The 27066-nt window shown below is 43.3% G+C and overlaps 1 protein-coding gene across 1 annotated transcript; it reads right to left on the reverse strand.

Moving 5' to 3' along the window:
- LOC107384779 (uncharacterized) lies at positions 1-27066 on the reverse strand. The gene is made up of 10 exons (XM_015958231.3): positions 26780-27066; positions 15515-15663; positions 11998-12154; positions 11809-11908; positions 9284-9447; positions 9056-9186; positions 8838-8982; positions 5078-5174; positions 369-438; positions 1-279 (listed from the first exon to the last, which is right to left on the reverse strand). Exons 1-10 carry the CDS (start codon positions 27033-27035, stop codon positions 193-195), a joined length of 1356 nt encoding a protein of 451 aa, XP_015813717.3. The 5' UTR covers positions 27036-27066; the 3' UTR covers positions 1-192.

A 27066-nucleotide genomic window follows, 5' to 3' on the forward strand; every position in this document is an offset into this window, starting at 1 on the left:
ATATTGTCATGTTTCAGTAGCACGTTGCACTTAGTATAAAATAGAGGGGTGACGAGACTATTAGACTCCACTGTGCAAGAAGAACTCTTCCTCCTTTAGTCGTGAAAGTCCAGTCCAGCTCAGGTAGCTCACACAGGTTCAGCAGGTTCAAGGCTTTGCAGCCTGACATTGTCCAGTTGCCATGCTGATGGTTCAGGCTTCATAAAGACATTTGTTGGGGATCGCAATCACAGACTCCGTGTTCTCCACGGGTTCTGGCATCACAATGCCAGTCTGGGGCTGAAAAATAAAATTACAAATAAAAGATTTTTGTGGAGACAGAGAGGCAGAACAGAGCAATGACGTTCTTGTGTTCGACTGAAACCCACCTTCTTGTCTCTGATCAAGCTCTTGATTTCAAAGTGGTTTGGGATTTTTGGACATAAAATATCTTTGTTCCTACAAAATGATACAAAGGATGTGAGTGCACAGAGCCACAGTGTTAAAGCTGCAGCAATGGAATATTTTACTCGTTGGGAACCCTGTTAGGGCTGGAATATTCTAAGTCCTTCATGCAGAAAATCCACAAGTCCAACAATGTGTGATTCCAAAAATATGTCAGTGACAGACAAGTGTGTAAAGCTCCGATAGAAGTGTAACGGGAACAAAAACACAGCCGATCACTGCTCCCATACAGAAGTAGGCTTGTTTTACTTAGCTGGATACTGGCAACAACCATGACGGAATTAGAGGAAGTGAAAGCATTCAGCATCATGAATGGTTGCTTCTCAGTGTTATGCTGAGGATTAAACATCAGCTAGGCAGAAAGGTTTCCTGATGATTGGCAACAGCAGCAAGGAGCCAGTGTTGTCATTCAAGGTGCATGTTAAAAAGTACCAAGGACTCATCTAGACGACATGTTTTCACTTCAGGAGAATTTATTTAGTTTTAGTTTGCTTCAAGTTTAGATAAAAAATTGAAGCAAACACTCCCTGGTTTTTTATTTAGCTTTAGTTGTTTTGTGTGAGAAAACAACTGTAAAAATCTTCTGGAGTTGATCAAACTTCCTTTCTGACTCGTGTCTTGTAGTTTATGGTTCTGATTGGATGGAAAAGACAGACAAATGTCCATGCATCCATCAATCCTCCATCCATTTTCGGCCACTCATCCGGGGTCGGTCTTGGGGGCAGTAGCCTAAGCAGGGAGCCCCAGACTTCCCTCTCCCCAGCCACTTGGACCAGCTACTCCGAGGGAATCCTAAGGTGTTCCCTGACCAACCGTGAAACATAGGGTGTTTCTCGATGCCAAGGAACCTCGCGTTGATGTCTTGGCCCCGCCCCAGTTGCCTAGGAGATACGGCATCAGGAACCGCCAAGACGTGTTCCAATGTTCATGTTCTACCGAGGTGTGTGTTCTCCATTTGTTAGCCGTTTAGCTAGCTGATCAAGGACACATGGGTCTGCTAGGCTACAAGACACCTGTCTTGTAGCCTAGCAGAATACACCGCAGTATATTCAAAAGTATGGCGGATCAGAAGCCGACGGCTACTTTGGGGGTAAATTTCAAGTTAAAAAGTAAATCAACTAAATGTTTTTTTAGAACAAAAGAAGCTATCTATGGTTGGTTAGTTGCCTGGTAGTTGCAGCTTCGGTGGCTAGCGGGTAGTAACTCGCTTATATGTTTAATTTAACAAATATATACGCTATTTAAAAAGTAAAAGCCCCATTATGTATTTATATTGCAACTTATATGTATAAAATATAACGTTATCTCCCGTGTCACGTGATGTTACATGACCGCCGTGGAAGTTGCGGTCACGTGATGCAAGTCTGTTCCATTTAACCATTTTCTTTGACCAAGGAAGGACAGTGTCCTCGTAAGCAAGGCGCCTTGCCTCGCAAGACATCGCCTCGCAAGGCCATGCGCCTTGACATTGAGAAACACCTTTATTCTCTCCAGCGTGTCCTGGGTCTTCCTTTAGACCTCCTTCCGGTTTGACATGCCCGGAAAATCTCACCAGGGAGGCGTCCACGAGGCATCCTTACTAGATGTCTGAGCCACCTCAACTTGCTCCTCTCAGTGTGGAGAAGCAGCAGGTCTACTCCGAGCCCCTCCCAGATGACCAAGTTTCTCACCCTATCTCTAAGGGAGAGCCCAGACACCCTGCAGAGAAAACTCATTTTGGCGGCTAGTACCCGCAATCTCATTCTTTCTGTCACCACCCAAAACTCGTGACCATACGTGAGGGTAGGACTGTAGATCGACCGGTAAATCGAGAGCTTTGCCTTCTGGCTCAGCTCTCTTTTCATCACAACCGATTGGTGCAATGCAAGCTGTACTGCAGACGCAGCACCAATTCGCCCGTCGACCTCATGCTCCATCTTCCCCTCACTCGTGAACAAGACCTCAAGATACTTAAACTCCTCCACTTGAGGCAGGACCTTGTCCCTGACCTGGAGAAGGCATTCTACCCTTTTACAACACAAGATCATGGTCTTAGATTAAGAGGAGCTGGTTCTCATCCCAGCTGCTTCACATTTGGTGGCGACCTCACTCCAACGAGAGCTGGAGATCACGTTCTGATGAAGCCAACAAGACCACATCATCTGCAAAAATCCGAGACTCAATTCGTTGGCCACCAAAATAGATCCTCTCAACATCTTGGCTGCACCTAGAAATCCTCTCCATAGAGGTTATGAACAGAATTGGTGACTAAGAGTAGCCTTGGCGGAGTCCAACTCTCACTGAAAATGAGCTCGGCTTACTGCCGGCAATGCAGACCAAGCTCTGACACCAGTCATACAGGAACCTAAAAGCCCGTATCAGAGAGCCTGGTACACCATACTGTCGAAATACACCCCAGAGGGCCCCCCGAGGGACGTGGTCAAACGACTTTTCCAAATCCACAAAACACATGTAGATTGGTTGGGCAAACTCCGACACACCCTCCAGGACCCTCCTAAGGGCTTAGAGCTGGTCCAGTGTTCCATGGCCAGGACAAAAACCACATTGGCCTTCCTGAATCCAAGGTTTGACAATCCGCCAGACCCTCCTCTCCAGAACCCTGGAATAGACTTTACCAAAGAGGCTCAGAAATGTGATCCCCCTGTAGTTGGAACACACTCTGTGGTCTCCCTTTTTAAATAGGGGGACCACCACCCGGTCTGCCAATCCAGTGGAACTGCCCTCAATGTCTACGCGATATTGCAGAGCCGCGTCAGCCAACACAGCCCCACAACATCCAGAGCCTTAAGGAGGCCTTGCCACTGAGGAGCTGTTTGACCACCTCATTTACCTCAGCACCAGAGATTGGAGAGCCCAACCCAATGTCCCCGGACTCTGCTTCCTCACTGGAAGATGTGAGATTGAGGAGGTCTTCTAAGTAATCTGTCCACTGATCCACAATGTCCCGAGTCGAGGTCAACAGCACACCGTCCCCACTATAAACAGCATTGGTAGGGCATTGCTTTCCCCCTCCGAGGCGCCGGATGGTAGACCAGAATCTCCTCAAAGCCATAAGGAAGTCCTGTTCCATGGTCTCATCGAACCCCTCCCATACCCGAGTTATTGCCTTTGTGTCCACTCGGGCCGCATTCTACTTGGCCTGCCGGTACCCATCAGCTGCCTCTGGAGTCCCAAAGGCCAAAAAGACCCTATAGGACTCTTTCTTCAGCTTGACGGCATCCCTAAATGTCGGTGTCCACCAGCGGGTACAGGGATTGCCACCATGACAGGCACCAACAACCCTGTGGCCGCAGCTCCGGTCGGCTGCCTCGAAAATGGAAGCACTGAAGATGGCCCACTCTGACTCAATGTCTCCCACCTCCCCCGAAACATTTTGGAAGTTCTGTCTAAGGTGAGAATTGAAATTTCTTCTGACAGGAGACTCCACCAGACGTTCCCAACAGACCCTCACAATACGTTTGGGCCTGCCAGGTCTGACCGGCCTCTTCCCCCACCATCGAAGCCAACTCACCACTAGGTAGTGGTCAGTTGATAGTTCTGCCCCTCTCTTCAACTGAGTGTCCAAGACATGCAGCCGCAGATCAGATGAGACAACAAAGTCAATCATTGTGCTGTGACCTAAGATATCCTGGTGCCAAGAGCACCTTTATGTCTGAACATGGTGTTCATTATGAACAATCCATGAGGAGCACAGAAGTCCAATAACAAAGCGCCGCTCTAATTCAGATCAGGGTTCCTCCCAAACACAACTCTCCAGGTCTTACCGTCATTGCCCTTGTGAACGTTTAAAGTCCCCCAGCAGAACGAGGGAGTCACCAGAAGGAGCGTTCTCCAGCACCTCCTCCAAGGTCTCCAAAAAGGGTGGGTAGTCTGAGCTGCAGTTTGGTACATAAGCACAGACCACTGTCAGGATCTGTCCCCCCGCATGTAGGCGGAGGAAGGCTACCCTCTCGTTCAACGGGGTAAACCCCAACATACAGGCACCAAGGTGGCAGGGGCAACTAGCTTGCCCACCCCTGCTCAGATATATATATATCCTGTGATATTTTTTATTAGAATGATGATTCCATCTGACCAATCTGTTGTGGTCTGCGGTGAGTGGCCTCTCCAAATTCTCTGAGGTGAGCAGTGCCAAGGAGCAGACAGCTGCGGTGAATCATCTCATCCACCATCTTGGATATTTTGTAGGAGTGAGACACAAACAAATTTTTGGATGATTATTCAACTTGGTATTATCTGCCTTGGGTGAATCTAGCCACGTCCCAAGCTATTAACCTTTTTCTCTTGTTGTCTCCCGAGCCATTTGACCAACACTTTTATCTTTTTACTCAACCTTCAGGAAACCTGCTTCCAGCCTCACCTACCCAGCAATAACAAATAATACCTCTGTCAAATATGAACAAATATCTAACCTCTCCACACACATCAGGAACAGCAAATAACCAACATACCGAGGTGTCCCAGGTTCCCTAAAGGGTACCACTCCCTTTGATGGAATGATACGTTCGTCACAGCAAAGCTCACAACAATGTTCTATGTTCTAGGAGCTCTAGTCACACATGTCGCTGTTCCTTAGGAATGTCACACAGTGTTGACCTGTATCAGTAATGAAAACAGATTTATAAACACTTACCTGTTGAAGCAGTAGATGGACAGGAAGACACAGAAACAGAAGAGGATGGGAAGGACGATGGCCACCATGTTTGTCTGTATACAAGGCATTGTGTTACCTGTGATGAAGATGACACACAGATTATACAGATTTAACAGAAAGCATTACTTTAAAAAGCTCATCTGGCTGGGATTGGTCACAGACAAAAAGTTACAAGTTAAAACTAGACATTATGGTACCATGGCAAAAAAAATGCTAATGCTGTGTGATTAAAAACTAAGTCCACCCTGCAGGTTCCTGAGTGTCTGGTTGAACAAGGATCTGCTGATCAGATGTACAGAGTATCTAACTGATCATCAGTCTGGGCTTCTCTAGACAAACAGGACTTTCTTGCTCCGGAGCATACCGGTGTGTGTTAACAAAAATCTGAGAAGAGTCAAAAGTCTTTTCCAAACAACGTGGAGTCCATCCTACCACAGAGAGGAAAACCTTCATGACTGGTCACATCTTAACAAGGTCACTCATATCTCGTCCTGGTGAGATTTTGCTGGCCTGCTTGAGTCCACCGTGAACTTATCTATCCTAGAGCTGGGCTTCCTGAGCGTTTCAACACTGATCCACAAAAATACAACATTTGTGAACCCAAATATTACCTTTACAACCATGGCCATAAAGCTAAATAAACAATGAAACCACAAACACCTTGAGTCTTATTATACAGCTTCTAACTGTAGGGTTAGCATACCTATGTATTTGGGTGCTTTTTAATCTAAATATACTACACTACATTTGGCCAATAAGATGTGATTTTCTATACAAATATGGAAATCCAGTCTGATTGGTCTTCTAAACAATTAAAACATGACAACTAGGAAACACTTTATGTGATGAATGAATCTGAGTGGATGGAAGGTGAGGTGTGATGATGTGTGAATGTGATGTTATCAGAACCCTCGTATCTGGAGAAACTGAGTTCTGAGTGGGAGTGAATTTGGTCTGCTATAAACTATAGTGATGGTTTATAAAACCACATCAGACTCAATCTGTCAAGTCTACGTACCCTCTTGAAGACCCTCGTGGTAGATCCAGAATGTGTGGAAGTCCGTGGACCCCAAAGGTACCGAAGTCCGTAGAAGAAACCACAGTGCCACTAGACCGGTCTCGAGATGTCTCCAGGTCATGACAGGTAGTTATTTGCGTCTATGGATGACTCTTAAGGAGTTGGAGCTGGTTCAGCTTTGTTCTGAAGGAACCGTTTGCGGTCAGCTGTAGCGTGCAACAGGTTTTGACAGCTTGTCAAAAGAAGCGACGGGAGCAGAGGTTTCCTCCATTGGCCAGTCAGAGTTAGGCTCAACTGCATCACTCAGGAAGTGATTCTGTTTAAATAATGGCCATATTTTGGTTTACTGACGAATCAGAACTTGCCATGAAAAGGGGGTTTTGCCAACAAACCTAAGAACACTCCTCCCTCAGATACGACGATGCTGATTTTGTGGATAAGAAAATATCTATGTGCAGTGATGTTAACTTTAACTTGCGTCATAGATCATGGTGAGTGTGTCTTGTCCAGTCACATATGCTGATTAAATATATGGGTCATATATTTAATTTCATCCTTATTAATCTGAGCACAGATTAATCAAAACATTCCATTTAACCATATTGTTCATTCCATTTCATCATTATTTTAACACTTCATTATTTATAATTCATTCTTATAAAAGTTCATTTCATCACATGATCTAATTATGAAAGTTCATCCTTCTTATTCTGTGAAGTAAAGCAGTCTTAGATAAGAGGAAGCTGGAGAGAGACCTTGGTCAAGCAACAGTATCTTTCTTGCAGATTAAAGGCACCAGTTAAGACTTATGTCTCCATATGACCAGATACTGAAGAGGTCAGACTGTAGGTGGAAAACTGACCATTTCTGGAGGCTACATAACAATTTATGGTAATGAGTTTTAGCTTTTCACTTTAACTATAGTAAAAATTCACCGTTATTTTAACTTTGTCAACCAACTATTTGCACAGAACATTTGCTGACAGCTGTATGCTAAAGCCAGGTCTCTGCTTTTTGCAGATGATGTGGTCCTGTTGGCTTCATCGGAACGTGATCTTCGGCTTTCGCTGGAGCGGTTTGCAGCCGAGTGTGAAGCAGCTGGGATGAGAATCAGCTCCTCTAAATCTGAGACCATGGTCTTGATTCAGAAAAGGGTAGAATGCCTTCTCCGGGTCAGGGATGAGGTCCTGCCCCAAGTGGAGGAGTTCAAGTATCTCGGGGTCTTGTTCACGAGTGAGGGAAAACTGGAGCGTGAGATCGATAGGTGGATTGGTGCTGAATCTGCAGTGATGCGTGCGTTGTACCGGTCTGTCGTGGTGAAGAGGGAGCTGAGTCAGAAGGCGAAGCTCTCGGTTTACCGGTCGATCTACGTTCCTACCCTCACCTATGGTCATGAGGTTTGGGTAGTAACCGAAAGAACGACATCACGGATACAAGCGGCCGAAATGAGTTTTCTCTGCAGGGAGGCTGGGCTCTCCCTTAGAGATAGGGTGTGCAGCTTGGTCATCCAGGAGGGGCTTGGAGTAGATTCGCTGCTCCTCCACATTGAGAGGAGCCAGTTGAGGTGGCTCAGGCATTTGGTCAGGATGCCTTCTGGACGCCTCCCTGGTGAGGTTTTCCGGGCATGTTCAACTGAGAGGAGACCTAAAGGAAGACCCAGGACACGCTGGAGGGACTATGTCTCTCACCTGGCCAGGGAACGCCTTGGGATTCCCCTGGAGGAGCTGGCCCAAGTGGCTGGGGAGAGGGATGTCTGGGCCTCTCGCCTTAGGCTACTGCCCCCGCGACCCGACTCCAGATAAGCGGATGATAATGGATAGATGGATGGATTTGCTAGCTTTGGCAGATCAAAGTAACACAGTGCTGTTTGTCACTGTAAATACCAGTAAGTGTGCAGTAACAACAGAGGAATAACGCAAGTCAGGTCATGTTAATATGGGAGAAAAACACACACGCTGAATACAAAGCTTCTAATCTACACCGAACACCCGACACCGAACAATATATAAAATATTGTTCCATCTTGAAGTTCTAATCTGGATTTAAACATAAAAAGTATGCTAAAGCCAGTGTTGCTCTTGGTGGGCACCTTCGTTTTAGTCGTAGTCCTAGCCTTTACGACGAAAATGCATTTCAGTCAGTTTTAGTTGACTAAAATTCAAAAAGGTTTTAATCGACAAAGATTTTTGTTATTTGTTTAACAAAAATTTTTTACAGAGTATTAGTCTCTAACAAATAAATGTATAGTTCAGACGTGCACTCTGAGCTACTGGAGTGTTTCATACCAACGTCATTTATTTTAGGGCTATGGGACAATCTGCCCCAGTAAAACAATAATCACTAGACTGGTATCTGAGTTCACTACTTTATTGATAATCACTATGGTGTGAATACCGTAAATCTGTAAATTGAGGCCTGCCTCTAATTCTGGCCCTCCTTCCAATAAAGGCCTGGAGCTCGATGAGCTTGAGTAAAATACAGGCCCGGGCCTGTATTAGAGGATTTACGGTAAGTTATTGATGCAGATCTGTGCATTATTCTGTAGATTTCCACAAAAGAAATTCATGATTTTCTTTCTTTAACAGAATGGACTCACAGAGTATTATACACAATTTTTAAATAGAAATAAAAAAATTGTTTCTTTAATTTGTAATAAAAGAAATTTCAAACGCACATTCAAAGTTAAACAGACTAACAGTCGAAGGAACGCTGGGCATTTACCGTAACTTGTCACTTTGCTGTTGTCGCTGGTAACTTTGGGGCAGTGTGCAGTCGTGGTGAGGTTGTACTGAATTTTGTACTCGCAGCATTTTTTATAGGGAATTGTTTTTGTGTCGTTTCCTTTGATGTCGTAGCACTGCGGAGGCTAGGGCACAGAAACAGCAGGATTAATAAAAACACATGTCAGCTCATCACAGCCACACCAAATAAACACTCACTATGTCCTTGTTGCACTCCTTGTACCACAGACAATATGTCCACGTACACATCTGTCCCACTGCAGGAAGTGACCACGCCAGTGAGAGGTAACCTTCCTCCTCCTTGACGCTCAGCTCTGTCACACCTATGACTGAAAAGAACAGAAAGCTCATTTAAAAAACTGCTAACTTCTAGATTTTACTCAGCACCAAATGATATCTGTAACACCTCCAGAACCTCACACCCACCTAACTTTGCCTCAAAGGAGGCGATTCCAGTTGGAGACTCAGCCACAACAAGGACAGGTAGAAAACTGTTGGCCTTCAGGAAACACCCACCCCTCCCATGACTCCAGTAGGCATCAGCGCACTTCTGCACACCTTTAAAACCTTCTTCCTTTTCCCCGTGGTACCTGAAAAAACAATAAAACGATGATTCTGTCAGGCGCTTCCAACTGATCCAGAGTCCTGCTGCCACAGTGATGAGAGTTAACAGAAGAGATCTGAGTTATCCAGTTTTTGCATCACTTCATTGGACATAATGTTGTTCCAGATGTTCCTAACAGAACACCTGGCTCTGAGACAGCAGGTTGGGTTCCTAGAGAACATGTGACAGAGCGTTTAGGCTTGATTTATGCTTGACGCATTTACTTTCCGCTTGGTGATGCGGCTCGCGGATGGAACGCGCTTCACAACTCGCAGCGTTTATGGTTCGTGCGGCTCGTCTCTGCGGTGAGCCAATATTCTCCCAAACTGTAGGGGGCAGCATGGAGCTCTACGGCATGCATCCAACACTACACCATAGTAGAAGTAGAAATTACTGTTTACAACATGGCATTCCAGCATTTTAAACAGCGTCCTCGTCTTTTCCGACAGTGCGAGCTATTTCTCTCCAAGAATTATTTACAACATGTTGATCACGGTGATCTCTGAGAGCTGAATCATACAAATGTCTGTATTTACGAACCTCTGCCATACTAGTTCTTGCCGGTCCGCCATGTTTTTCCGCGTCCGACCGTCCACGTGGTTAGAAAATTTCCTAGGTGCGTGGTGCGGAAAGTTTGGGCCGTGCAGAGGCGCGGTGGAGGGGCGTGGTTGTTAAAATGACGCAATTTTGCTGCGCGGAGCCGTGCGAACTTCGCGGACGTGTCAAGCATAAACCAAGCTTTAGTCTGTTTCCAGCTTCTGAGGCAGACACCTGCCAGCTTTTAACACTCAGCTTCAGACTTTCCTTTGTGATGAATCTTCTAGTTTAGGTTAGGTTGGATTATCTTGGCTCATCCCTTTTATGCTGTAATAGGCTCAAGCCTGTTTGTTTCCAATGTTGTTGTCGTTTACGTTGTTCTCTCTTTTACAGAGTAACGATGATGGATCCCTTTCTTTTGGGTTGTCTCGGTTCTGTTCTTTCAGACCCAGTTGGTCCATCCTGGTTCTGGTTCTGGTAATTCTGGAGGTTTCTCCTAGCTCTTTTCGACTGTTCCCATTCATTCTCTGCTCAGAATGGATGATTACAATATAGTGAAGCTCCTTTATTTAGGAACAAATAGTTTAATTGGTATTTTATAATTACAATTTAATATAATTTACAGGAAATAATTATTAGCCCTTATATAAATCGAACTTATTGCTTTTCTTGAAGAGCAAGTCACGACCAAATAAACTTTTGGTTTTTGCTGATAAACGATATAAATAAGTGTCTAATCGTGCTGTCGACACGTGAAGTCAATAATTTGGCACTTTGGTGCTTCTTGGTTAGAACTTAAATATTCTGTCTAAAACTGTCAGTGTTGCGCCATCGTCAGGTGTGTGTGTGTGTGTGTGTGTGTGTGTGTGTGAGCAGCTCCCTCCTCTCAGTCTGCCAAGCAACAGCATTTGTTGCATTTTTGAAACATGAAGTGGGAGTGGAGTACGACTCTGGTAAGGGGTGACTTGCTCTTTAACTGCTGAGGGAAGAAGAAGAAGAAGAAGAAGAAGAAGAAGAAGAAAATATCATTTCTATAGCGCCTCTCAAGATAAAAATCACGAGGCGCTTCACAAAAACAGAAAATGTAAAAATATTAAAAAGCATTTAGAAAATGTTAAAAAATATGTTTAAAATGAGCAAAAATAGACAATTGTTATTAAAATAAATGTTTAGAAAGAGAGAGAGAGGGAACAGGAAAGAGGGAAATCAGTGGATCCTGAGGAAGGTGGAATAGGTGGGGAGAGCAGAATAAAGAGAGAGAGGTGAAGAAGGTCATACAAAAGCCAGCTTGAACAAGTGAGTCTTCAGCTGCTTTTTAAAGGAGACCACTGAGTCCACTGATCTCAGGCTCAGGGGGGAGAGAGGTCCAGAGTCTGGGGGCCACAGCAGCAAATGATCTGTCACCTTTGACCTTTAGCCTGGTGCTGCACAACCAGTAGGCTTAGATCACTGGACCTCAGGGACCTGCTGGAGGTGTAGGGACTAAGAAGATCACCAATGTAAGATGGTGCTTGTCCATGTAAGGCCCTATAGACCAGAACCAGGATCTTGAAATGAAACCAGAACAAGAAGATACTTGTGTGCTGACAAGGAGCTGATTTGAGCGGCCACCACTACTGAGGAACAATCAGGCTCTTATGTCATACGCTTTATGCTGAGGTAAAGCTGTAAATTGTTTGTTGCCACACTATTTTTATTTATTTCAATCCAACTTATTTAGTCGCTTGTGGACGTGGTTTCCCCTGAGATCCAACCAGCTGAGGAACAGAGTAATCAGGAGTCTACAAACCAGCAGAACTGGGTTCCTCACCGATAAGAGACGTCCACTTTTGTTGATGGGTTGACTGGGATCCAGGAACAGTTGGGACTTTTACTGTCAATATAACATTTGAAGTCCTTCACCAGCTCCACTGGAACAAAAACAACAACATGTCAAAAAACAGCCCCTCCCCCTCAAAACCAGATGGAGACAAAGAGTGGTCTATGTCCTGGCTCTTACCACGTTTCTTTGGTCTTGTAATGGTTTTAATCACTGGTTGACTTCTGTTCCAACCACTGCAACTAGTGGTAGTCTGGACCGAGAGCTCCCACCAGTCCGACGGCACCTCCTCAGTTAGATAATCATCACTGTAGTATGTTTGAGTTGTTTTAGCATTCTGGAAGATAAAGACACACAAAGTCTGATTTAAGAGCTCTAAAGTGCAGAAAACCAACAAGAAACACGAAGATTTCCCCGTGTCGTGGTGTAGTTACAAGCTGTAAGTCAGGAAAGAGCTTCGTGTTCAGCTTTCACACTCAGATGGGTCCCAACTTAGTTGCTCTGGTCAAGAAACGCACGCCTACTTGGTGTTTCTACATTTAAATGTAGAAACTTATTTTTGTTTTATTTTAGTTTGAAAATTTTAATTAAATAAATGTAATGATGTGAAAACTAAAGAGACAGACAGACAGACAGACAGACAGACAGACAGACAGACAGACAGACAGACAGACATAGATAGATAGATAGATAGATAGATAGATAGATAGATAGATAGATAGATAGATAGATAGATAGATAGATAGATAGATAGATAGATAGTAAAAGTTTGGGCAACCTTGCTAATCTTCATGATTTTCTTCTATAAACTGTTGATTACTTCGATCAAATTTTTCATTTAAACATATCATGTAGGAGACACACACAGTGATATTTGAGAAGTTAAACAAAGTTTACAGGATCTACAGAAAATGTGCAATAAACGTTTGAACAAAATTAAACAGGTGCACTAATTTGGGCACCACAAAAAATAAACGGTCTCAATATTCAGTAGATCTTCCTTTTGCAGAAATAACAACCTCTAAACACTTCCCATAGCTTCCAAAATAAGAGTCTGTTTCTGGTTGAAGGTATTCTGGAACATTCTTCTTCCCAAAACGTTTCTAGTTCATTCAGGTTAGATGCTTCCGAGCATGGACAGCTCTCTTTAACTCACACTACAGATCAGGACTGAGATGGCCATTCCAGAACGTTCTACTTGTTCCTCTGCATGGGTGCCTCTGTGTATGTTGTTATAAGATCCAGCCCCGGTGCAGCTTCAGCTTTGTCACTGATCCCTTGACATTGGTCTCAGAAGCTACGCGTCGCTCAACTTTAACAAGATCCCAGTCCCTGCACTGCCACACAGCCCCACAACATGATGGAACCACCACCACGTTTTACTGTAGGTAGCAGGTGTTTCTCTTGGAATGCTGTGTTCTTTTTCCTCCATGCGTGTTATGCCCAAAGAACTCTATTTTAGTTTCATCGGTCCACAACACCTTGTTCCAAAATGAAGCTGGCTTGTCCAGATGTGCTTCGGCGTTCCTCAAGCAGCTCTGTTTGTGCTGTTGGCGGAGAAAAGGCTTCCTACGCATCACCCTCACATACAGCATCTCCTTGTGTAAAGTGCACCGAATAGTTGAACGATGCACAGTGACTCCATCGGCAGCAAGATGATGTTGTAGGTCTTTGGTGATGTCTGTGGGTCGACTGATGGTTCTCACCTTTCTTCACTTCTGTTCATCTCAGATGTTTCTTGGTCTGCCACTTGGAGCCTTAACTTGAACTGGTCTTCCATTTCCTCAATAGAGCTCCCAACTGTGGAAACTGATAGCTGAAATCTCTGAGACAGCTTTCTGTGTCCTTCCCCTGAACCATGATGGTGAACAGTCTTTGTGTTCAGCTCATGTGAGAGTTGTTCTGACACCCCTGTGTTGCTGCTCTTCAGAGAATATTCAAGGAGGAGGGAAACTTACATCTGCCCCCTCTCTAAATACTTTCTCATAACAACACTCACCTGTGTACAGAGGTCAAGGGTCACTGATCTTACCAAACCAATTTAGTTCTGAAGGTTTTAGAATAAATAAAATGACAACAGAAACCTAATTTATGCACCTGCCTAATTTTGTATAAAAAAATGATTGCACATTTTCTGTAAATCCTAGTTTCACTTCTCAAACATCACTGTGTGTCTCCTATCTTATATATATAAATGGAAACTTATCATAACGACCAACAATTTATGTAGGAAAACCATGAAGATTAACAAGGCTGCCCAAACTTTTGTTCCTGTCTGGGTTCTACCTATAGTAAATGGACCTCTTCACCCCACTTTGATTTTAAGAAGCTTCTGATTTAACACAGTATGAAATAATACATTAACTAGATCTTCAGTTGAAACGCTAACTCTGGATTCAGCTTTGAATTTAAATATTTATTTAAACTGTGTGTGTTCAGATTCCTCTATAAGCCACACGTGGTAGGCGTCCCACGGGAGCACAGTGAAGCAGGTCGGATTAACGTTTCAGCCGAACTGTCTCCTGAGTGATGCACCACAGCAGACTGAGAGGGTTAGCGATGGGTACCGAATTCGGTACTTTTTTTTTTCCATATTACCGACTGAGCACCGATTCACATCATTTGAAATGGTGCCTCGTTTCGGTACCCGGCCTTCATAACAGCTGCGCATGCGCAAGAGCGTTAAGTCGTCGGTCGCTACGAGCCAGTTGTAAACAGCAGCATGGTAGAAAGAACGCACGCTAACGCTTGGGTCCAGTTCACTAAATGTGATGGGTAACTGGGTGATGATGAAACCAGCGACAACGATCTAAGTGAGACATCCTCATCTTAATCTGCTCCGGTAGGTAGATAAAATGTTTAAGATAACGTTAGCTTGATTTGTTAGCTTCCGTTCCGCTAATGGTGCGTTCACTTTCTCCTCGGAACTCCGAATTTCCGACTAGCAGAACGTGAACGCGCTCTAAAGTTTGGCTTCACTTTACTAAATGCGACGGGTGATTGGGTGAAGATGAAACCAGCGACAACGATCTAAGTGTGAGGCATCATCGTTTTAATCTGCTCCAGCAGCTAAATAAACTGTTTAAGATAACATTAGCTTGATATGTTAGCTTCCATTGCCACCATTGTTATCAGCTAATGGTGCGTTCGCTTTCTCCTTGGAAATTCTAACTTCCCAGTAGGAAAAATCAAAGTAAAAAGGATACACAGTAAAGATGATACACAGTAAATTTAGTTCACAGTAAAGATGTTTGCTTCAGTTTAATTATCAGCTTATAAAACTACAAGGACGATGTTAAAATACAAACAGTTGTATGTTATTTATCATGATATTTATCAAAGATGGTCATAAATTGAGAAAAATATATAGTAAATTATAAAAGAGAATTAAAATATTAAACACTCAAAAGTATCTAAAATTGGTACCGTTAAGTACCGGTATCGATTCCTAGGTACCGGGAATTAGTACCGAATCGATTCAAATATCAAAGGTACCTATCCCTAGGAGGGCATGGAGAGAATTTCCAGCTAATTTTAAATCAGGTAAACACCCGACCACGAGACGAGTGTGTCACAGTGTGAGACATGAAGGCGTCTGGAGAAATGCGTCTGCTGGAGGCATCAGAACACCTCAAACCGATGTGTTGTTTGTCTTTTCTTCATCAACACAAACATCATCACCTATTTTCTTCCTTACTGATTTCTTGTGATCTACATGGTGGATGAAATATTCGACCACACAGCTGGGCGGCAGGTTCTCCGGCCTGTTCCAGGACCAGGTCAGATTCAGAGTGAACAAACTGATCCATTTGTAATCCAAGGATGTTGGTGCAGGAAGGACATGATCTGCAAAAGCAAAAACAGCAATTGATGCACATCCAACTGAATCTCTGGTGTTATGACCCATGACTAACCCACACACACCCATGAACTGTATTGATCTGTTTATTTCCTCCCATAATTTCAGTATTTATATAGAAACAATCTGAAAACATTTGCAGGATTTGGAACACTAAGACAAGCGATGCAGCAACAGAGCTGATCAGAGGGATAAATGCAACTGAAAACAACAATACATGCTACTCGGCTTTACTTGTAGCTTTTTTAACAGTTTGAGCTTATTAGTGTTTATTAAAGAACAAATTTGAATGAACAAACTGACATCATTTCTCCTATATGATTTTATTGAGTGAACTTTCACAGGTGAACACATTCAAAAGGGCAGACAGTCCCACATTCAGGTTTTAGATAAAAATATTATACAACTGTTGTTTTTAGGGCATTTGCTTAGTTTGTTTACTAGGGAATGTGTGAAAATAGGAATGTGACAGATGTGATTTTAGGAGATCGTCCAAAAGGCTGATTTAGGGTAAAGATGGAGTGGGACGGGGCACGGTGGTGGAGCAATTCAACTCAATACTTTGTAACATAACCTTTGTTAGCAATAACAGAGGTCAAACGATTACTATTGGTCTTTACCAGGTTTACACACACAGGGACGAAATTTTGATTTCAGAAGTGGGGGGGACACAGCAGGCTTGTGCGGATTTGGGGTGGGGGGTGTTATGTAAAGACCCCTTGACACGTCATGTGCCCATCTCAATAATTTTTCCATCCTCAATATATATATATATATATATATATATATATATATATATATATATATATATATATATCAAAGTTAAAAAATTTACAGCTCTATTATTATTTTTATTTATTATCATTATTGAAGTGCAGTTTTGGCTGTTGACAATGGATAGGCCATTGTATTTATTGTTTTGGGTATTTTTTTATTGTTTTTGGTGCAACATTTTCTAACAGGGAGTGAGATTCCTTTTTTATTTAATTTTTGTTTGTTATTTTGAATTCATTTAGAAGTTCTGGTTCTGGACATTTCAATGTTAAATGAAGGTTTCTTTGTTGCATTTTAAAGGGTGTACTTGCATTATTATGATATATTAACATTATATTAGTGGTTATTTTGGTCTAGATAATGTTGACAATATCGTTTATCATCAACAATTTGTTGGACAAAATATCGTCCAGCAAAATGTGTTACTTTCCCAGGCCTAGTCAAAAGTATAAAAATTATTTATACATAAACGGTCCCTCCTGAGATCTGGCCGTTTGTTCATTTGCTGTGTTAGAGGACATGCTGAACTAATGTTTTACACATGATCATCACCCTAACATTTGAGTGTATAAAAACATATTAAATATGTTTTTTTCCCTTAAAAGTGTTTAAACAGTTGTTGCATTTCAACACACAAAAAAAAATGGAAAAAGTAAGATAAATCTAATGAAAAGTGTACATCTTTGACATTAAGCTTAAAAAAATCTGTTGACGATGATGATACTGTTCATTTTTCGGAGCTTTTTAATGTGAACATATACATTGCAATAGATAAGTTTACAATAAAGTTAAATGATAAAAGTTTGAAGTTACACTTCTACTACTACTACTACTAGTAATAATAATTATGATGATAATAGTAATAATAAAAAAATAATAATTATAATAATATGAATAAATTGTGTCTGAGGAGTCAGTTATGTGGAGGAGATGAGTTTGTAAAAGTTAGTTTTGAGTATGTTTGTGAAGGAGGAGGTGAGTCTGAGCTTAATGCAGGTCTGTCACATGTTCCAACTTACGTTTAGACTTTGAAAGAAGTCTCTTATATCCACTTTTCGTTTTCTTGACATGCTGCCTCCTGGCTGTGCCTAACTACCAAAGACTCACAAATGAACACTTATTCAAATGTTATGTAGTGGAAGCTGAGCTGAGCTCTGATATTACACAGCGTCTAGTTGACGATGTGACTCAGTACCGGTGTTCCCTAGCGGCTCCAAACTAGCAAAACAACGTGAGCACGTTCTGACTGTTTACAACTTGAGTGACAGCAGCAACAGCCAATAATACGTTAGCAAGTATCAGCAGAGCCAATAGATTAGCTTTTGGGCGGGTCTAATAGTAAAGCGGTTTCCGTTTCGGTCCTAGTGCTCAACCAAATCCATTTAATGGAGCGTAACATTGTTTTTGGATGGAAAAAATTGCAGGGGACCAAAACTGCCTTTTGAAAAAGTGGGGGGGACATGTCCCACCCGTCCCCCCCCAAAATTACGTCCCAGCACACACAGTAGCTGGTATTTTGACCCATTCCTCCATGCAGATCTTCTCGAGAGCAGTGATGTTTTGGGGCTGTCGCCGAGCAACACGGACTTTCAACTCCCTCCACAGATTTTCTATGGGGTTGAGGTCTGGAGACTGGCTAGGCCACTCCAGGACTTTCAAATGCTTCTTACGGAGCCACTCCTTTGTTGCCCGGGCGGTGTGTTTGGGATCATTGTCGTGTTGGAAGACCCAGCCACGTTTCATCTTCAAAGCTCTCACTGATGGAAGGAGGTTTTGGCTCAGAATCTCACAATACATGGCCCCATTCATTCTGTCCTTAACACGGATCAGTCGTCCTGTCCCCTTAGCAGAAAAACAGCCCCAAAGCATGATGTTCCCACCCCCTTGCTTCACAGTAGGTATGGTGTTCTTGGGATGCAGCTCAGTATTCTTCTTCCTCCAAACACGACGAGTTGAGTTTATACCAAAAAGTTCTACTTTGTCTGATTTGAACTACTACGAGTTCAAAAAGTTCTACTTTGGTTTCATCTGACCACATGACATTCTCCCAATCCTCTGCTGTATCATCCATGTGCTCTCTGGCAAACTTCAGACGGGCCTGGACATGCACTGGCTTCAGCAGCGGAACACGTCTGGCACTGCAGGATTTGATTCCCTGCCGTTGTAGTGTGTTACTGATGGTGACCTTTGTTACTGTGGTCCCAGCTCTCTGCAGGTCATTCACCAGGTCCTCCCGTGTGGTTCTGGGATTCTTGCTCACCGTTCTCATGATCATTTTGACCCCACAGGAGGATCTTGCGTGGAGCCCCAGATCGAGGGAGATTATCAGTGGTCTTGTATGTCTTCCATTTTCTGATCATTGCTCCCACAGTTGATTTTTTCACACCAAGCTGCTTGCCTATTGTAGATTCACTCTTCCCAGTCTGGTGCAGGTCTACAATTCTTTTCCTGGTGTCCTTCGAAAGCTCTCTGGTCTTGGCCATAGTGGAGTTTGGAGTCTGACTGTTTGAGGCTGTGGACAGGTGTCTTTTATACAGATAATGAGTTCACACAGGTGCCATTAATACAGGTAACAAGTGGAGGACAGAAAAGCTTCTTAAAGAAGACGTTACAGGTCTGTGAGAGCCAGAGATTTTCCTTGTTTGAAGTGACCAAATACTTATTTTCCACCCTGATTTACAAATAAATTCTTTAAAAATCCTGCCATGTGAATTCATGGATTTTTTTTCACATTCTGTCTCTCACAGTTGAAGTGTACCTATGATGAAAATTACTGACCTCTGTCATCATTTTAAGTGGGAGAACTTGCACAATCGGTGGCTGACTAAAGACTTTTTTGCCCCACTGTAAAAGAGTTTCAGGACAAAGAAGGAAAGGGAAAGTCAACGTCAAACAAAATGCAATCCTGTCACATGACTAAAATATCCAGAGCACCACCACCAACACACAACTTTTCCTCTTCCGGCATCACTACATTGTGCCCCCTTCACACATCTGTCTGCCCCCTTAAATATGCCTTTGTAGAACCGGCCCTGAGTAAAACTGGATTATATTTCATCTGATTGACCTAAAATGTGATTCTGGAAGCTAAACCGTCCAAATGGGAGATCTATTACAGTTAATCAGCCATGGTGGGCTCGTGGACCAGAAACAAAGTCACATTTATTTTTATTGCAGCGCTGCAATGATGATGATGCAGCTCAGTGCTGCTGCGGATTCAGATCGCAGCTGATATTTAACAGCATCTCCAGTAAAAGTGGCCGCTCCCATTTCACTGGGTCATACATAAAAGGTATGAAGAGACTCCAGGAAGTTTTCTGCTGCAGTCATTTTCGTTTTAATAATTATGTTGGGGGGGGGGGGGGGGGGGGGGGGGGGGTCGGGTAGGTTCACTGGAGTTTTTGACAATTAAAAATTGCGCCCACACTTTGATAATGTTACTGTGGCCTCAGGACGCATCTGTCTGGAGTGCATCAACGATCAGAGCTCTGCGCCTCTCAGGTCAAAATAATCCCCAGAGAGTCCACATGGATAATGTAATATCAGTAGAACCAGGATAGTTTTCGGGCTCCCCCTGGGTGTGTAAGCTGAGGGCTTCCAGTGGAGCCTGTCACCCTTTCAGGTGAGCCGGGCTCCCTTTAGCTCACCCGTAATTCGAACTCTGCGTATCGCACAAGTTGTTCGCGAACTGTCTGCTAGGTTGACGGAACCTAGCAGACAGTTGCCGGAACGGTCCTTTCAAAATAAGACAGTTCCCGGATCTTGTTTTGGCAAGATCCGGCTCAAATCAAGCCCTGGTGATAAGACATCAGAACCCATGTTTTAGCTCACCTGGATTCACAATCATTTCATTTAATTTAACACGGTGAATAAATGGTGAATGGCCTGTATTTGATATAGCACCTTCTAGAGTCCTGGAACCCCCCAAGGTGCTTTACAACACAATCAGTCATTCACCCATTCACACATACATTCACACACTGGTGGTGATGAGCTACGATGTAGCCACAGCTGCCCTGGGGCGCACTGACAGAGGCGAGGCTGTGTAGCACTGGTGCCACCGGTCCCTCCGACCACCACCAGCAGGCAAGGTGGGTTAAGTGTCTTGCCCAAGGACACAAACTAGAAAATAAAAAACAAAACGTGAATGTTTGAGTAATAAATGAAACTTAAATTACATTTGTAGCGGTGAAAAATGGATTATTTATTTGTACTTATGACCAGGAAGATGAGATCTTCTATATAAATATAAAATATTTCATTGCTTGATCTTTATTGTAAATACAGTGATCCCTCGTTTATCGCGGTAGATGCGTTCCAGACCTGGCCGCGATAGGTGAAAATCCGCGAAGTAGGGACACCATATTTACAGTACAGTACTATATTGAATTATCGTATGATCACATTCTCTTTGTGGGTAAAACTCAAGAAAAAAATTTGTACTAGGTTTTTTTATAGTTTTATTACAAAAAGTGCATTTTATGATGAAACTGATGAAAAAAAAAACAGGAATTTCTTGATATTTCGCATAGAAAAATACCGCGAATCGGTGAAAAATACCGCGAATCGGGGAATTTCCCTTGAATAAGGCTCCAAAGAAAAAATCCGCGAAGTCGTGAATCCGCGATAAATGAACCGCGAAGTAGCGAGGGATCACTGTATCAGGATTCTAGGACTGGAACCTTCTTCTGGGCCAGGCTGAGGTTGAAGAGGTGCTGCAGAATCCCACAGAGCTGCTCTGCACAGGCCTTCAGTACTCTGGGGCTGACACCATCTGGACCTGCAGCCTTGTTCCTGTTCAGTCTCTCCAGCTGCCTCTTCACCTGACTTCTAGAGACAGATAGGTGGGAGGGGGAGGTAAATGGGGCAGCAGCATCTCCTGACTTGGTTGAAGACAGATTTATAGAACCAGAAGAGTCCATGACTGCGTTAGAGGACAAAAGAGCTGGCGTGTGACAGGAAAATGTTGGATCAGAGGAGGATGGGATGTCTGATTGACTGGGGACAGGCGAGGAGGATGCTGGGTTTGCTCCTGAACTGAACCTATTGAAGAACTTGTTCAGTTCATTGGCTGTGTCCAGGCTGCCATCTGTGCAATCCTTCATCTGCTTGAACCCTGTGATCTTCTTCATCCCTGACCAGACATCTCTGATATTATTCCTCTGTAGTTTGTTCTCCAGCTTCGTCCTGTATGCCTCCTTGCTGTCTCTGATCTTGATCTTCAGTTGCTTCTGTATACTCCTCAATAATTCCCTGTCTACCTCCTTGAAGGCTCTTTTTTCTCATTTAGCAGATTCTTCAGTTCACTGGTGATCCAGGGTTTGTTATTAGCGAAGCATCTCACTGTTCTGGTGGGTATGCTATTGTCCACACAGAAGTTTATATAGTCAGTGACACATCCAGTCATGGCATTGATGTTCTCCTAATTTCCTTGGCAGAGAGTCATCCAATCTGTGGTCTCAAAACAACTCTGCAGGGCTTCTTCAGTGTCCTGTGACAATTTTCTCACAGTTGTTCTTGTCACAGGTTGCCTCTGAACAAGTGGTTTGTATTTTTTTTTACAAGTGGTTTGTATGTATGTACCTGTATGTACCTCATCTGTGCATGAAGTGAAACTTTGAACAAACTTAGTTTGGTTTACAAGCACAAACAACAGCTTTTTCCTGGGAACGGGGAGGAAGAGACTTGTGCTGATATATATTTATAAATGTGTGGCAAATTGTAAATAAGCATTTACAGCCTACTGGTATATGACAGTGTCTTTTTGTAGGTTAAAATAAAAATGGATTAAAAGAAATAATTACTGGTAATAAATATAGAAAAGAAATGGGATAAAATAAACTCTGGCTTCTGCACTCCTTTCAAACATGTATAAAAACATTTTATGGTAATGAGTGTTTTTAGGCTATTTGCAGAACTTTTCGTTCCATTTTCAGGGGTGGACCGTTAAAGCGCCCGAGCGCCAATGGCGCTAAATTTTCTCGTTGGGCGGTAAATACTTCACGACTTACCGCCCGGGTGGCGCCCAAGCTTTATTTGTCATTTACACACCGGCTTTCGCCTACATCATGGCCCCGCCCAGTAGGAAGCTGCCGTTTTCGTTTCGCGCGCGTGAACCTGCGCGCCTCTAGCCACCTACTGCACTTGTACGATTCGTGCACGTACTGCACGATTAGTTATAGTCACGTGAACTATAAGTTCACTATTAAAGACGAAGTGGAACCACGCTAGAAACACACAAGCACGCAGGAAGATCGCGCCACCACAGGGATGGGATTTCTTGATGAAATCTCCGGCAAAACGCTTTAAAACTGGTGAGGAGAAGCGAGACAGTTCGAAACGGTATGAAGCAGAGAAGCCTGTGCGTAGGTGGAATGATTCTTGGCGGTTTAAAGAAGACGGGAGGCGCAGAGAATGGCCGTGTTCGAGTTGAGCCGAGCCTCGCCTGGAAAACTGACTAGAGCAGACGGAAGCAGCAGGGGGAGTGGCTGAAAGCCGGCGTTTCACCGGGGACACACCGGCCGCAGAAGCGCCCGAAGCGAATCGCTCATGAAGTCCGGCCACTGCTCACCGCTCCCCAGTTCAGATCAGACGCGCCCCATTCGAGGCGCGCCTCGGCTCCGCTGAGGTTTTTTTTTAACTACCTGGTGTCCTCAATTTCCTCAGCTCTTTTCCTCTACGTGTGTGTGTGTGTGTGTGTGTGTGTGTGTGTGTGTGTGTGTGTGTGTGTGTGAGTGAGTGAGTGAGTGAGTGAGTGAGTGAGTGAGTGAGTGAGTGAGTGAGTGAGTGAGTGAGTCAGAGACTATGGTGTGAACCAGTTGTTTCTGCCAGTTGAATCTCTTGGATTTTCCTGCATGTGTAGCTCGGGGGTGACGATGGCTGAAGATATCGCGTTAGCATTCACACTTGTTCAATTTTCAATTTTAATTCTGGTGCCTGTTAGCAGCTGAAACACATCCTCACGTGCTTGTGGATATCATATATTGTATATGAAGACATGACTGTAATAATAAGTAAAGGTTATCAGCTGTAGCTTCAGTGTGCTCATAGGAAACGTGACAAAAGAAAACAAAACACATTTCTCATTGTGGCCTATATAGTTGTCATCATCAACGTAACATGATTTACAGAATACATGTGACCAACTAACATTTCATGTTCTACCACCGGATGTTTGGATCAAAATATGAACCAATCAGATCTTAGATCAGGTGAGAGCCAGGTGTTTCCCGTCATCCCCTAGGTTTTGCAGCCAAGGGAGAGCAACTGCAGTGCCTTGCTCCAAAATCTGCGGCCGCCTTGATCTCATGAGGTTATCGTTGCCTACGTATGCATGACGTCAGAGCAAGTCGACGTCAATTCAGACACAAATCTAACCGGCATGCACTGCTCGCCGATCACTGCTGGTCTAGTCTGCACAGAACTGGCTCATCTCGAACACAGTTAATGGCTCGAATACAGCAAAGCGGAGTTGGTGATGTACTGCGTTGTATGCCGGAAGTATGCGAGGACAAAATGGTGTTCTGTTGAGGGAACAAACAAATTCAAGCTTGAATACGTTATTATGTTTGTGAATGTGTACAAAATAAAGGTTTATTACATTTAAAACGGTTCAGTTGTTATTTTGACTCATTTTGGCAGCTGACCAGCGGGGCCGGTAGATTCTTGGCGGGGCCGGTAAATATTCAGAGTTACCGGCCCGGCTGGCCGGTTGGTTTTGAAGTTAATGTCCACCCCTGATTTTTATGTTTTTTTCCTTCTCTGCTATAGCCGGTTATACCTGGCTTATTGTTGATATTCTTGCACGTGTTTAAAATAAAGCTCTGTCCATCCATCCATCCTTTAGTAGGCTATTTAGATTTAAATTTTAATTTCATTTCATCCCAAAAACTTAAAGATCGCGGCTTTAATTGCAATAAAAACAAGTTATGTCCATAATAAACAGAAGCCTGCCCCCATACGCCGCAATCTTTAATAAAATGGACATGATTGCTCCACATTACCGCCGGTCAGACCGCTCATAAACGCAGAGGCGGTTTTACCATTAGGCATAGGTAGGCGGCCGCCTGGGCCCCCCTTGTGTTGGGGGGTCCCCTAGCCCTGACCACCAGCACCCTCTGTTAATGCCACAATATTCTTATTACCAACCTGTGGCCGCAGACGGGATTGGACATGCGCACATCTCATTACCATAATTCCTGAACCGTTCAAGATATCATTAAAATTCCAAAAGTGCTGAAAAGATTAAAAATGGGGCTTTTCGTGCATATACAATGCATTACGGTAGCCACCGGGATTCCCTGTCTTGAGCGCAATGAATCACAACACAGATTCAGAGACGTGCTGAGTTTGTCATCCAAAATGCTCCGTTTTATAACTTTTGAATGGCTGATCAGATTAAAAAAATTCCAACGGTTCCTAAAAGTACATAAAAGCAGCTTTCCAACGATCTATAGCATGAAGCAATCAGAGTTATGGAAAATATCGCTACAAGGGGAAATCCTGCTGTACAGCCTGATTGAAACGGAGCGCAGCGCCGCGGTGAAAGCGGATAATGGAACGGGGAAGCTAATTAGCATAAAATGCCTCAAAGAAAACCAACACGATCTATTTGGTGTCCCAGAAGGCTTATATCTGAAGACAGTGCCCACGAAGAAGGACAGATCTCCGGTGAACCAGGATATGAACGTTTGTTCAGTCTTTTTTTTAATTTTTTTTATTTGAACAACCCTCAACTATTTGCTAATTATAAGATTCAGCTTCATTCCAGCATTATTTATCTTTTTACAGTAAATAATTATATTTGCTAAAACAAAAGTTTTTGGCATAGCAGTGCACGGTGTGCCAGAGAAGCACCCCATGGCAGTGTGAGGTGTGCAGGACTCTGCCTGCAGCTGGAGAGAAACTGCTTCAAGGTCTACCACATCAAATAAAAATGTCAGAAAGTTTACAAAAATAAATGGCCCTAAAAACTGCTAAAAAAGATACCAAGGTTCAAACTTTTTTAAGAATAGATGCATTACAGTTCAAAGTTGCCCAGCAATTTTGAAGTTCCTGTTCAGTAATAAATGTAAAAAATTCTAATCTGTTATTTGCTTTTTTCACTTTTAAGCTGATTTTTTAAAGGCTTGAATAGAAATAAATTCTAAATACACTGAACAATGTTCTGAGAAAGGAGAAGAGTTACACACACTTTGTGCTTTTTATTACAATTTTACAGCCATAAGATTAAAAAAATACCAGGCGGCCCTGTTATAATTATGGTCATAAGAGGATTATTAAGACGGCGATGCACAAACAGTAAGTGATTGGTAGTCGTTCCACTCCAATCCAGTTGGTGGCAGTAATGCACCAAATTGTTGTTTGCCAGGTGCCATAACACCACAAATAAGAAGGAGGAGAGAGGCGGCAGCGTTCGTAACAAACTCAAAGCAATAGTCAAAACATGAAGCATGAAATGGAGTTATCCTAGTGGCTCCAATAAGAGAAAGAAGCAGCTTGCTTCATAAAAGCTTTTATCTTCACTTCTGAAAGTGACATCGTTTCTCTATGTAAACATCAAAAGGAAGCAGAAAGGAAAGACAATGGAAAATGTTTCAAGGGAGGAAAACATAGACCAAAATGGAAAATAGGAAGAAAAAAAAACTAAGGCTAAAGCACAGGAGCGCTGACAGGAAAAAGAAAGCAGGGCAAATATAGAAAGCGCTCAAAGGGAGGGAAAAACAGGAAAAAAGAGGAGGACTAATAAAAAGGGAAAATAAGAGGAGAGAGTTTCGTAAATCCAGTTAAAGGTAAGATTGTCGAAAATTTAGTGTAAGGGGCCCCATGTCTGTGTTCGCCTTGGGCCCCCAAATTGCTAAATCCGCCCCTGCTAAACGACCTCCCTGATGCCGCACGGCTATGCGGCATCTTGACAGCGCTGTTTTGTAAAAAAAAAAAAAAGGCTTTAAGCCAAAGAAAGGCTCGTTTTGTGTTTTTGTCTAAAATGTTCAGGACAAATCAGAGTCTGGCTTTCACTTTACCACTGTACACAGTAGCCTTTCACTCATTTTCTGTTTAATTACTTTAAACATTTGGCGGCGGAAAAAAAACACCCCCGTGAGTAAAATCTTAAATTTTCATTATAAAGAAAGCCTTGTGTACCTTTAATTAGACTAAAGTCAGCCTGAATGCTGGTTTTAATATGCTTAAAGTTCAGATTCATTCACGGTAAAACGCTTTGTTTTAAATAAATAAACTAGATCATTATATTAAACTGTTAGGTGCAGGACTGTGGACAGCTAGTTAAAGGGTGAGATTAACTGGAAAGCCCAAACTAGAGCAGTTTACCTGCTCCAAATGCGCGCGCCAGCAGCGCGGAGGCGCAGCAGAGGGCAGCGATCATCTGAGCGGCGGTCATATTAAATCCAGACAGAAAACATCCAGGAATCACGGCTGATGACCGACAGACGGGATGCAAACTGCGGACAGCTCCGAAGAAACGGCCGGGAAGAGCACGAGCAGCGATTGCTGCCGGAGCGCATTCAATCACCCTCTTTACGCCAGGTATCAGCTGGGAGCCGAGCTGCGCGCGCATGCGCGACATGGAGCAAGAAACCACAAAACATGTGTCCTTC

Source organism: Nothobranchius furzeri, chromosome 3 (assembly GCF_043380555.1).
Source record: "Nothobranchius furzeri strain GRZ-AD chromosome 3, NfurGRZ-RIMD1, whole genome shotgun sequence".
Lineage (NCBI taxonomy): Eukaryota > Metazoa > Chordata > Actinopteri > Cyprinodontiformes > Nothobranchiidae > Nothobranchius > Nothobranchius furzeri.

Coding starts and splice junctions, on each gene's coding strand:
- LOC107384779 (XM_015958231.3), bottom strand. CDS start 27,035: ATGTCGCGCATGCGCGCGCAGCTCGGCTCCCAGCTGATACCTGGCGTA. Junction 15,664..26,779: donor GGCGCGCGCATTTGGAGCAG/GTAAACTGCTCT, acceptor TTGCTTTTGCAG/ATCATGTCCTTCCTGCACCA. Junction 9,448..11,808: donor AAAGTGGACGTCTCTTATCG/GTGAGGAACCCA, acceptor TTGTTTTTTCAG/GTACCACGGGGAAAAGGAAG.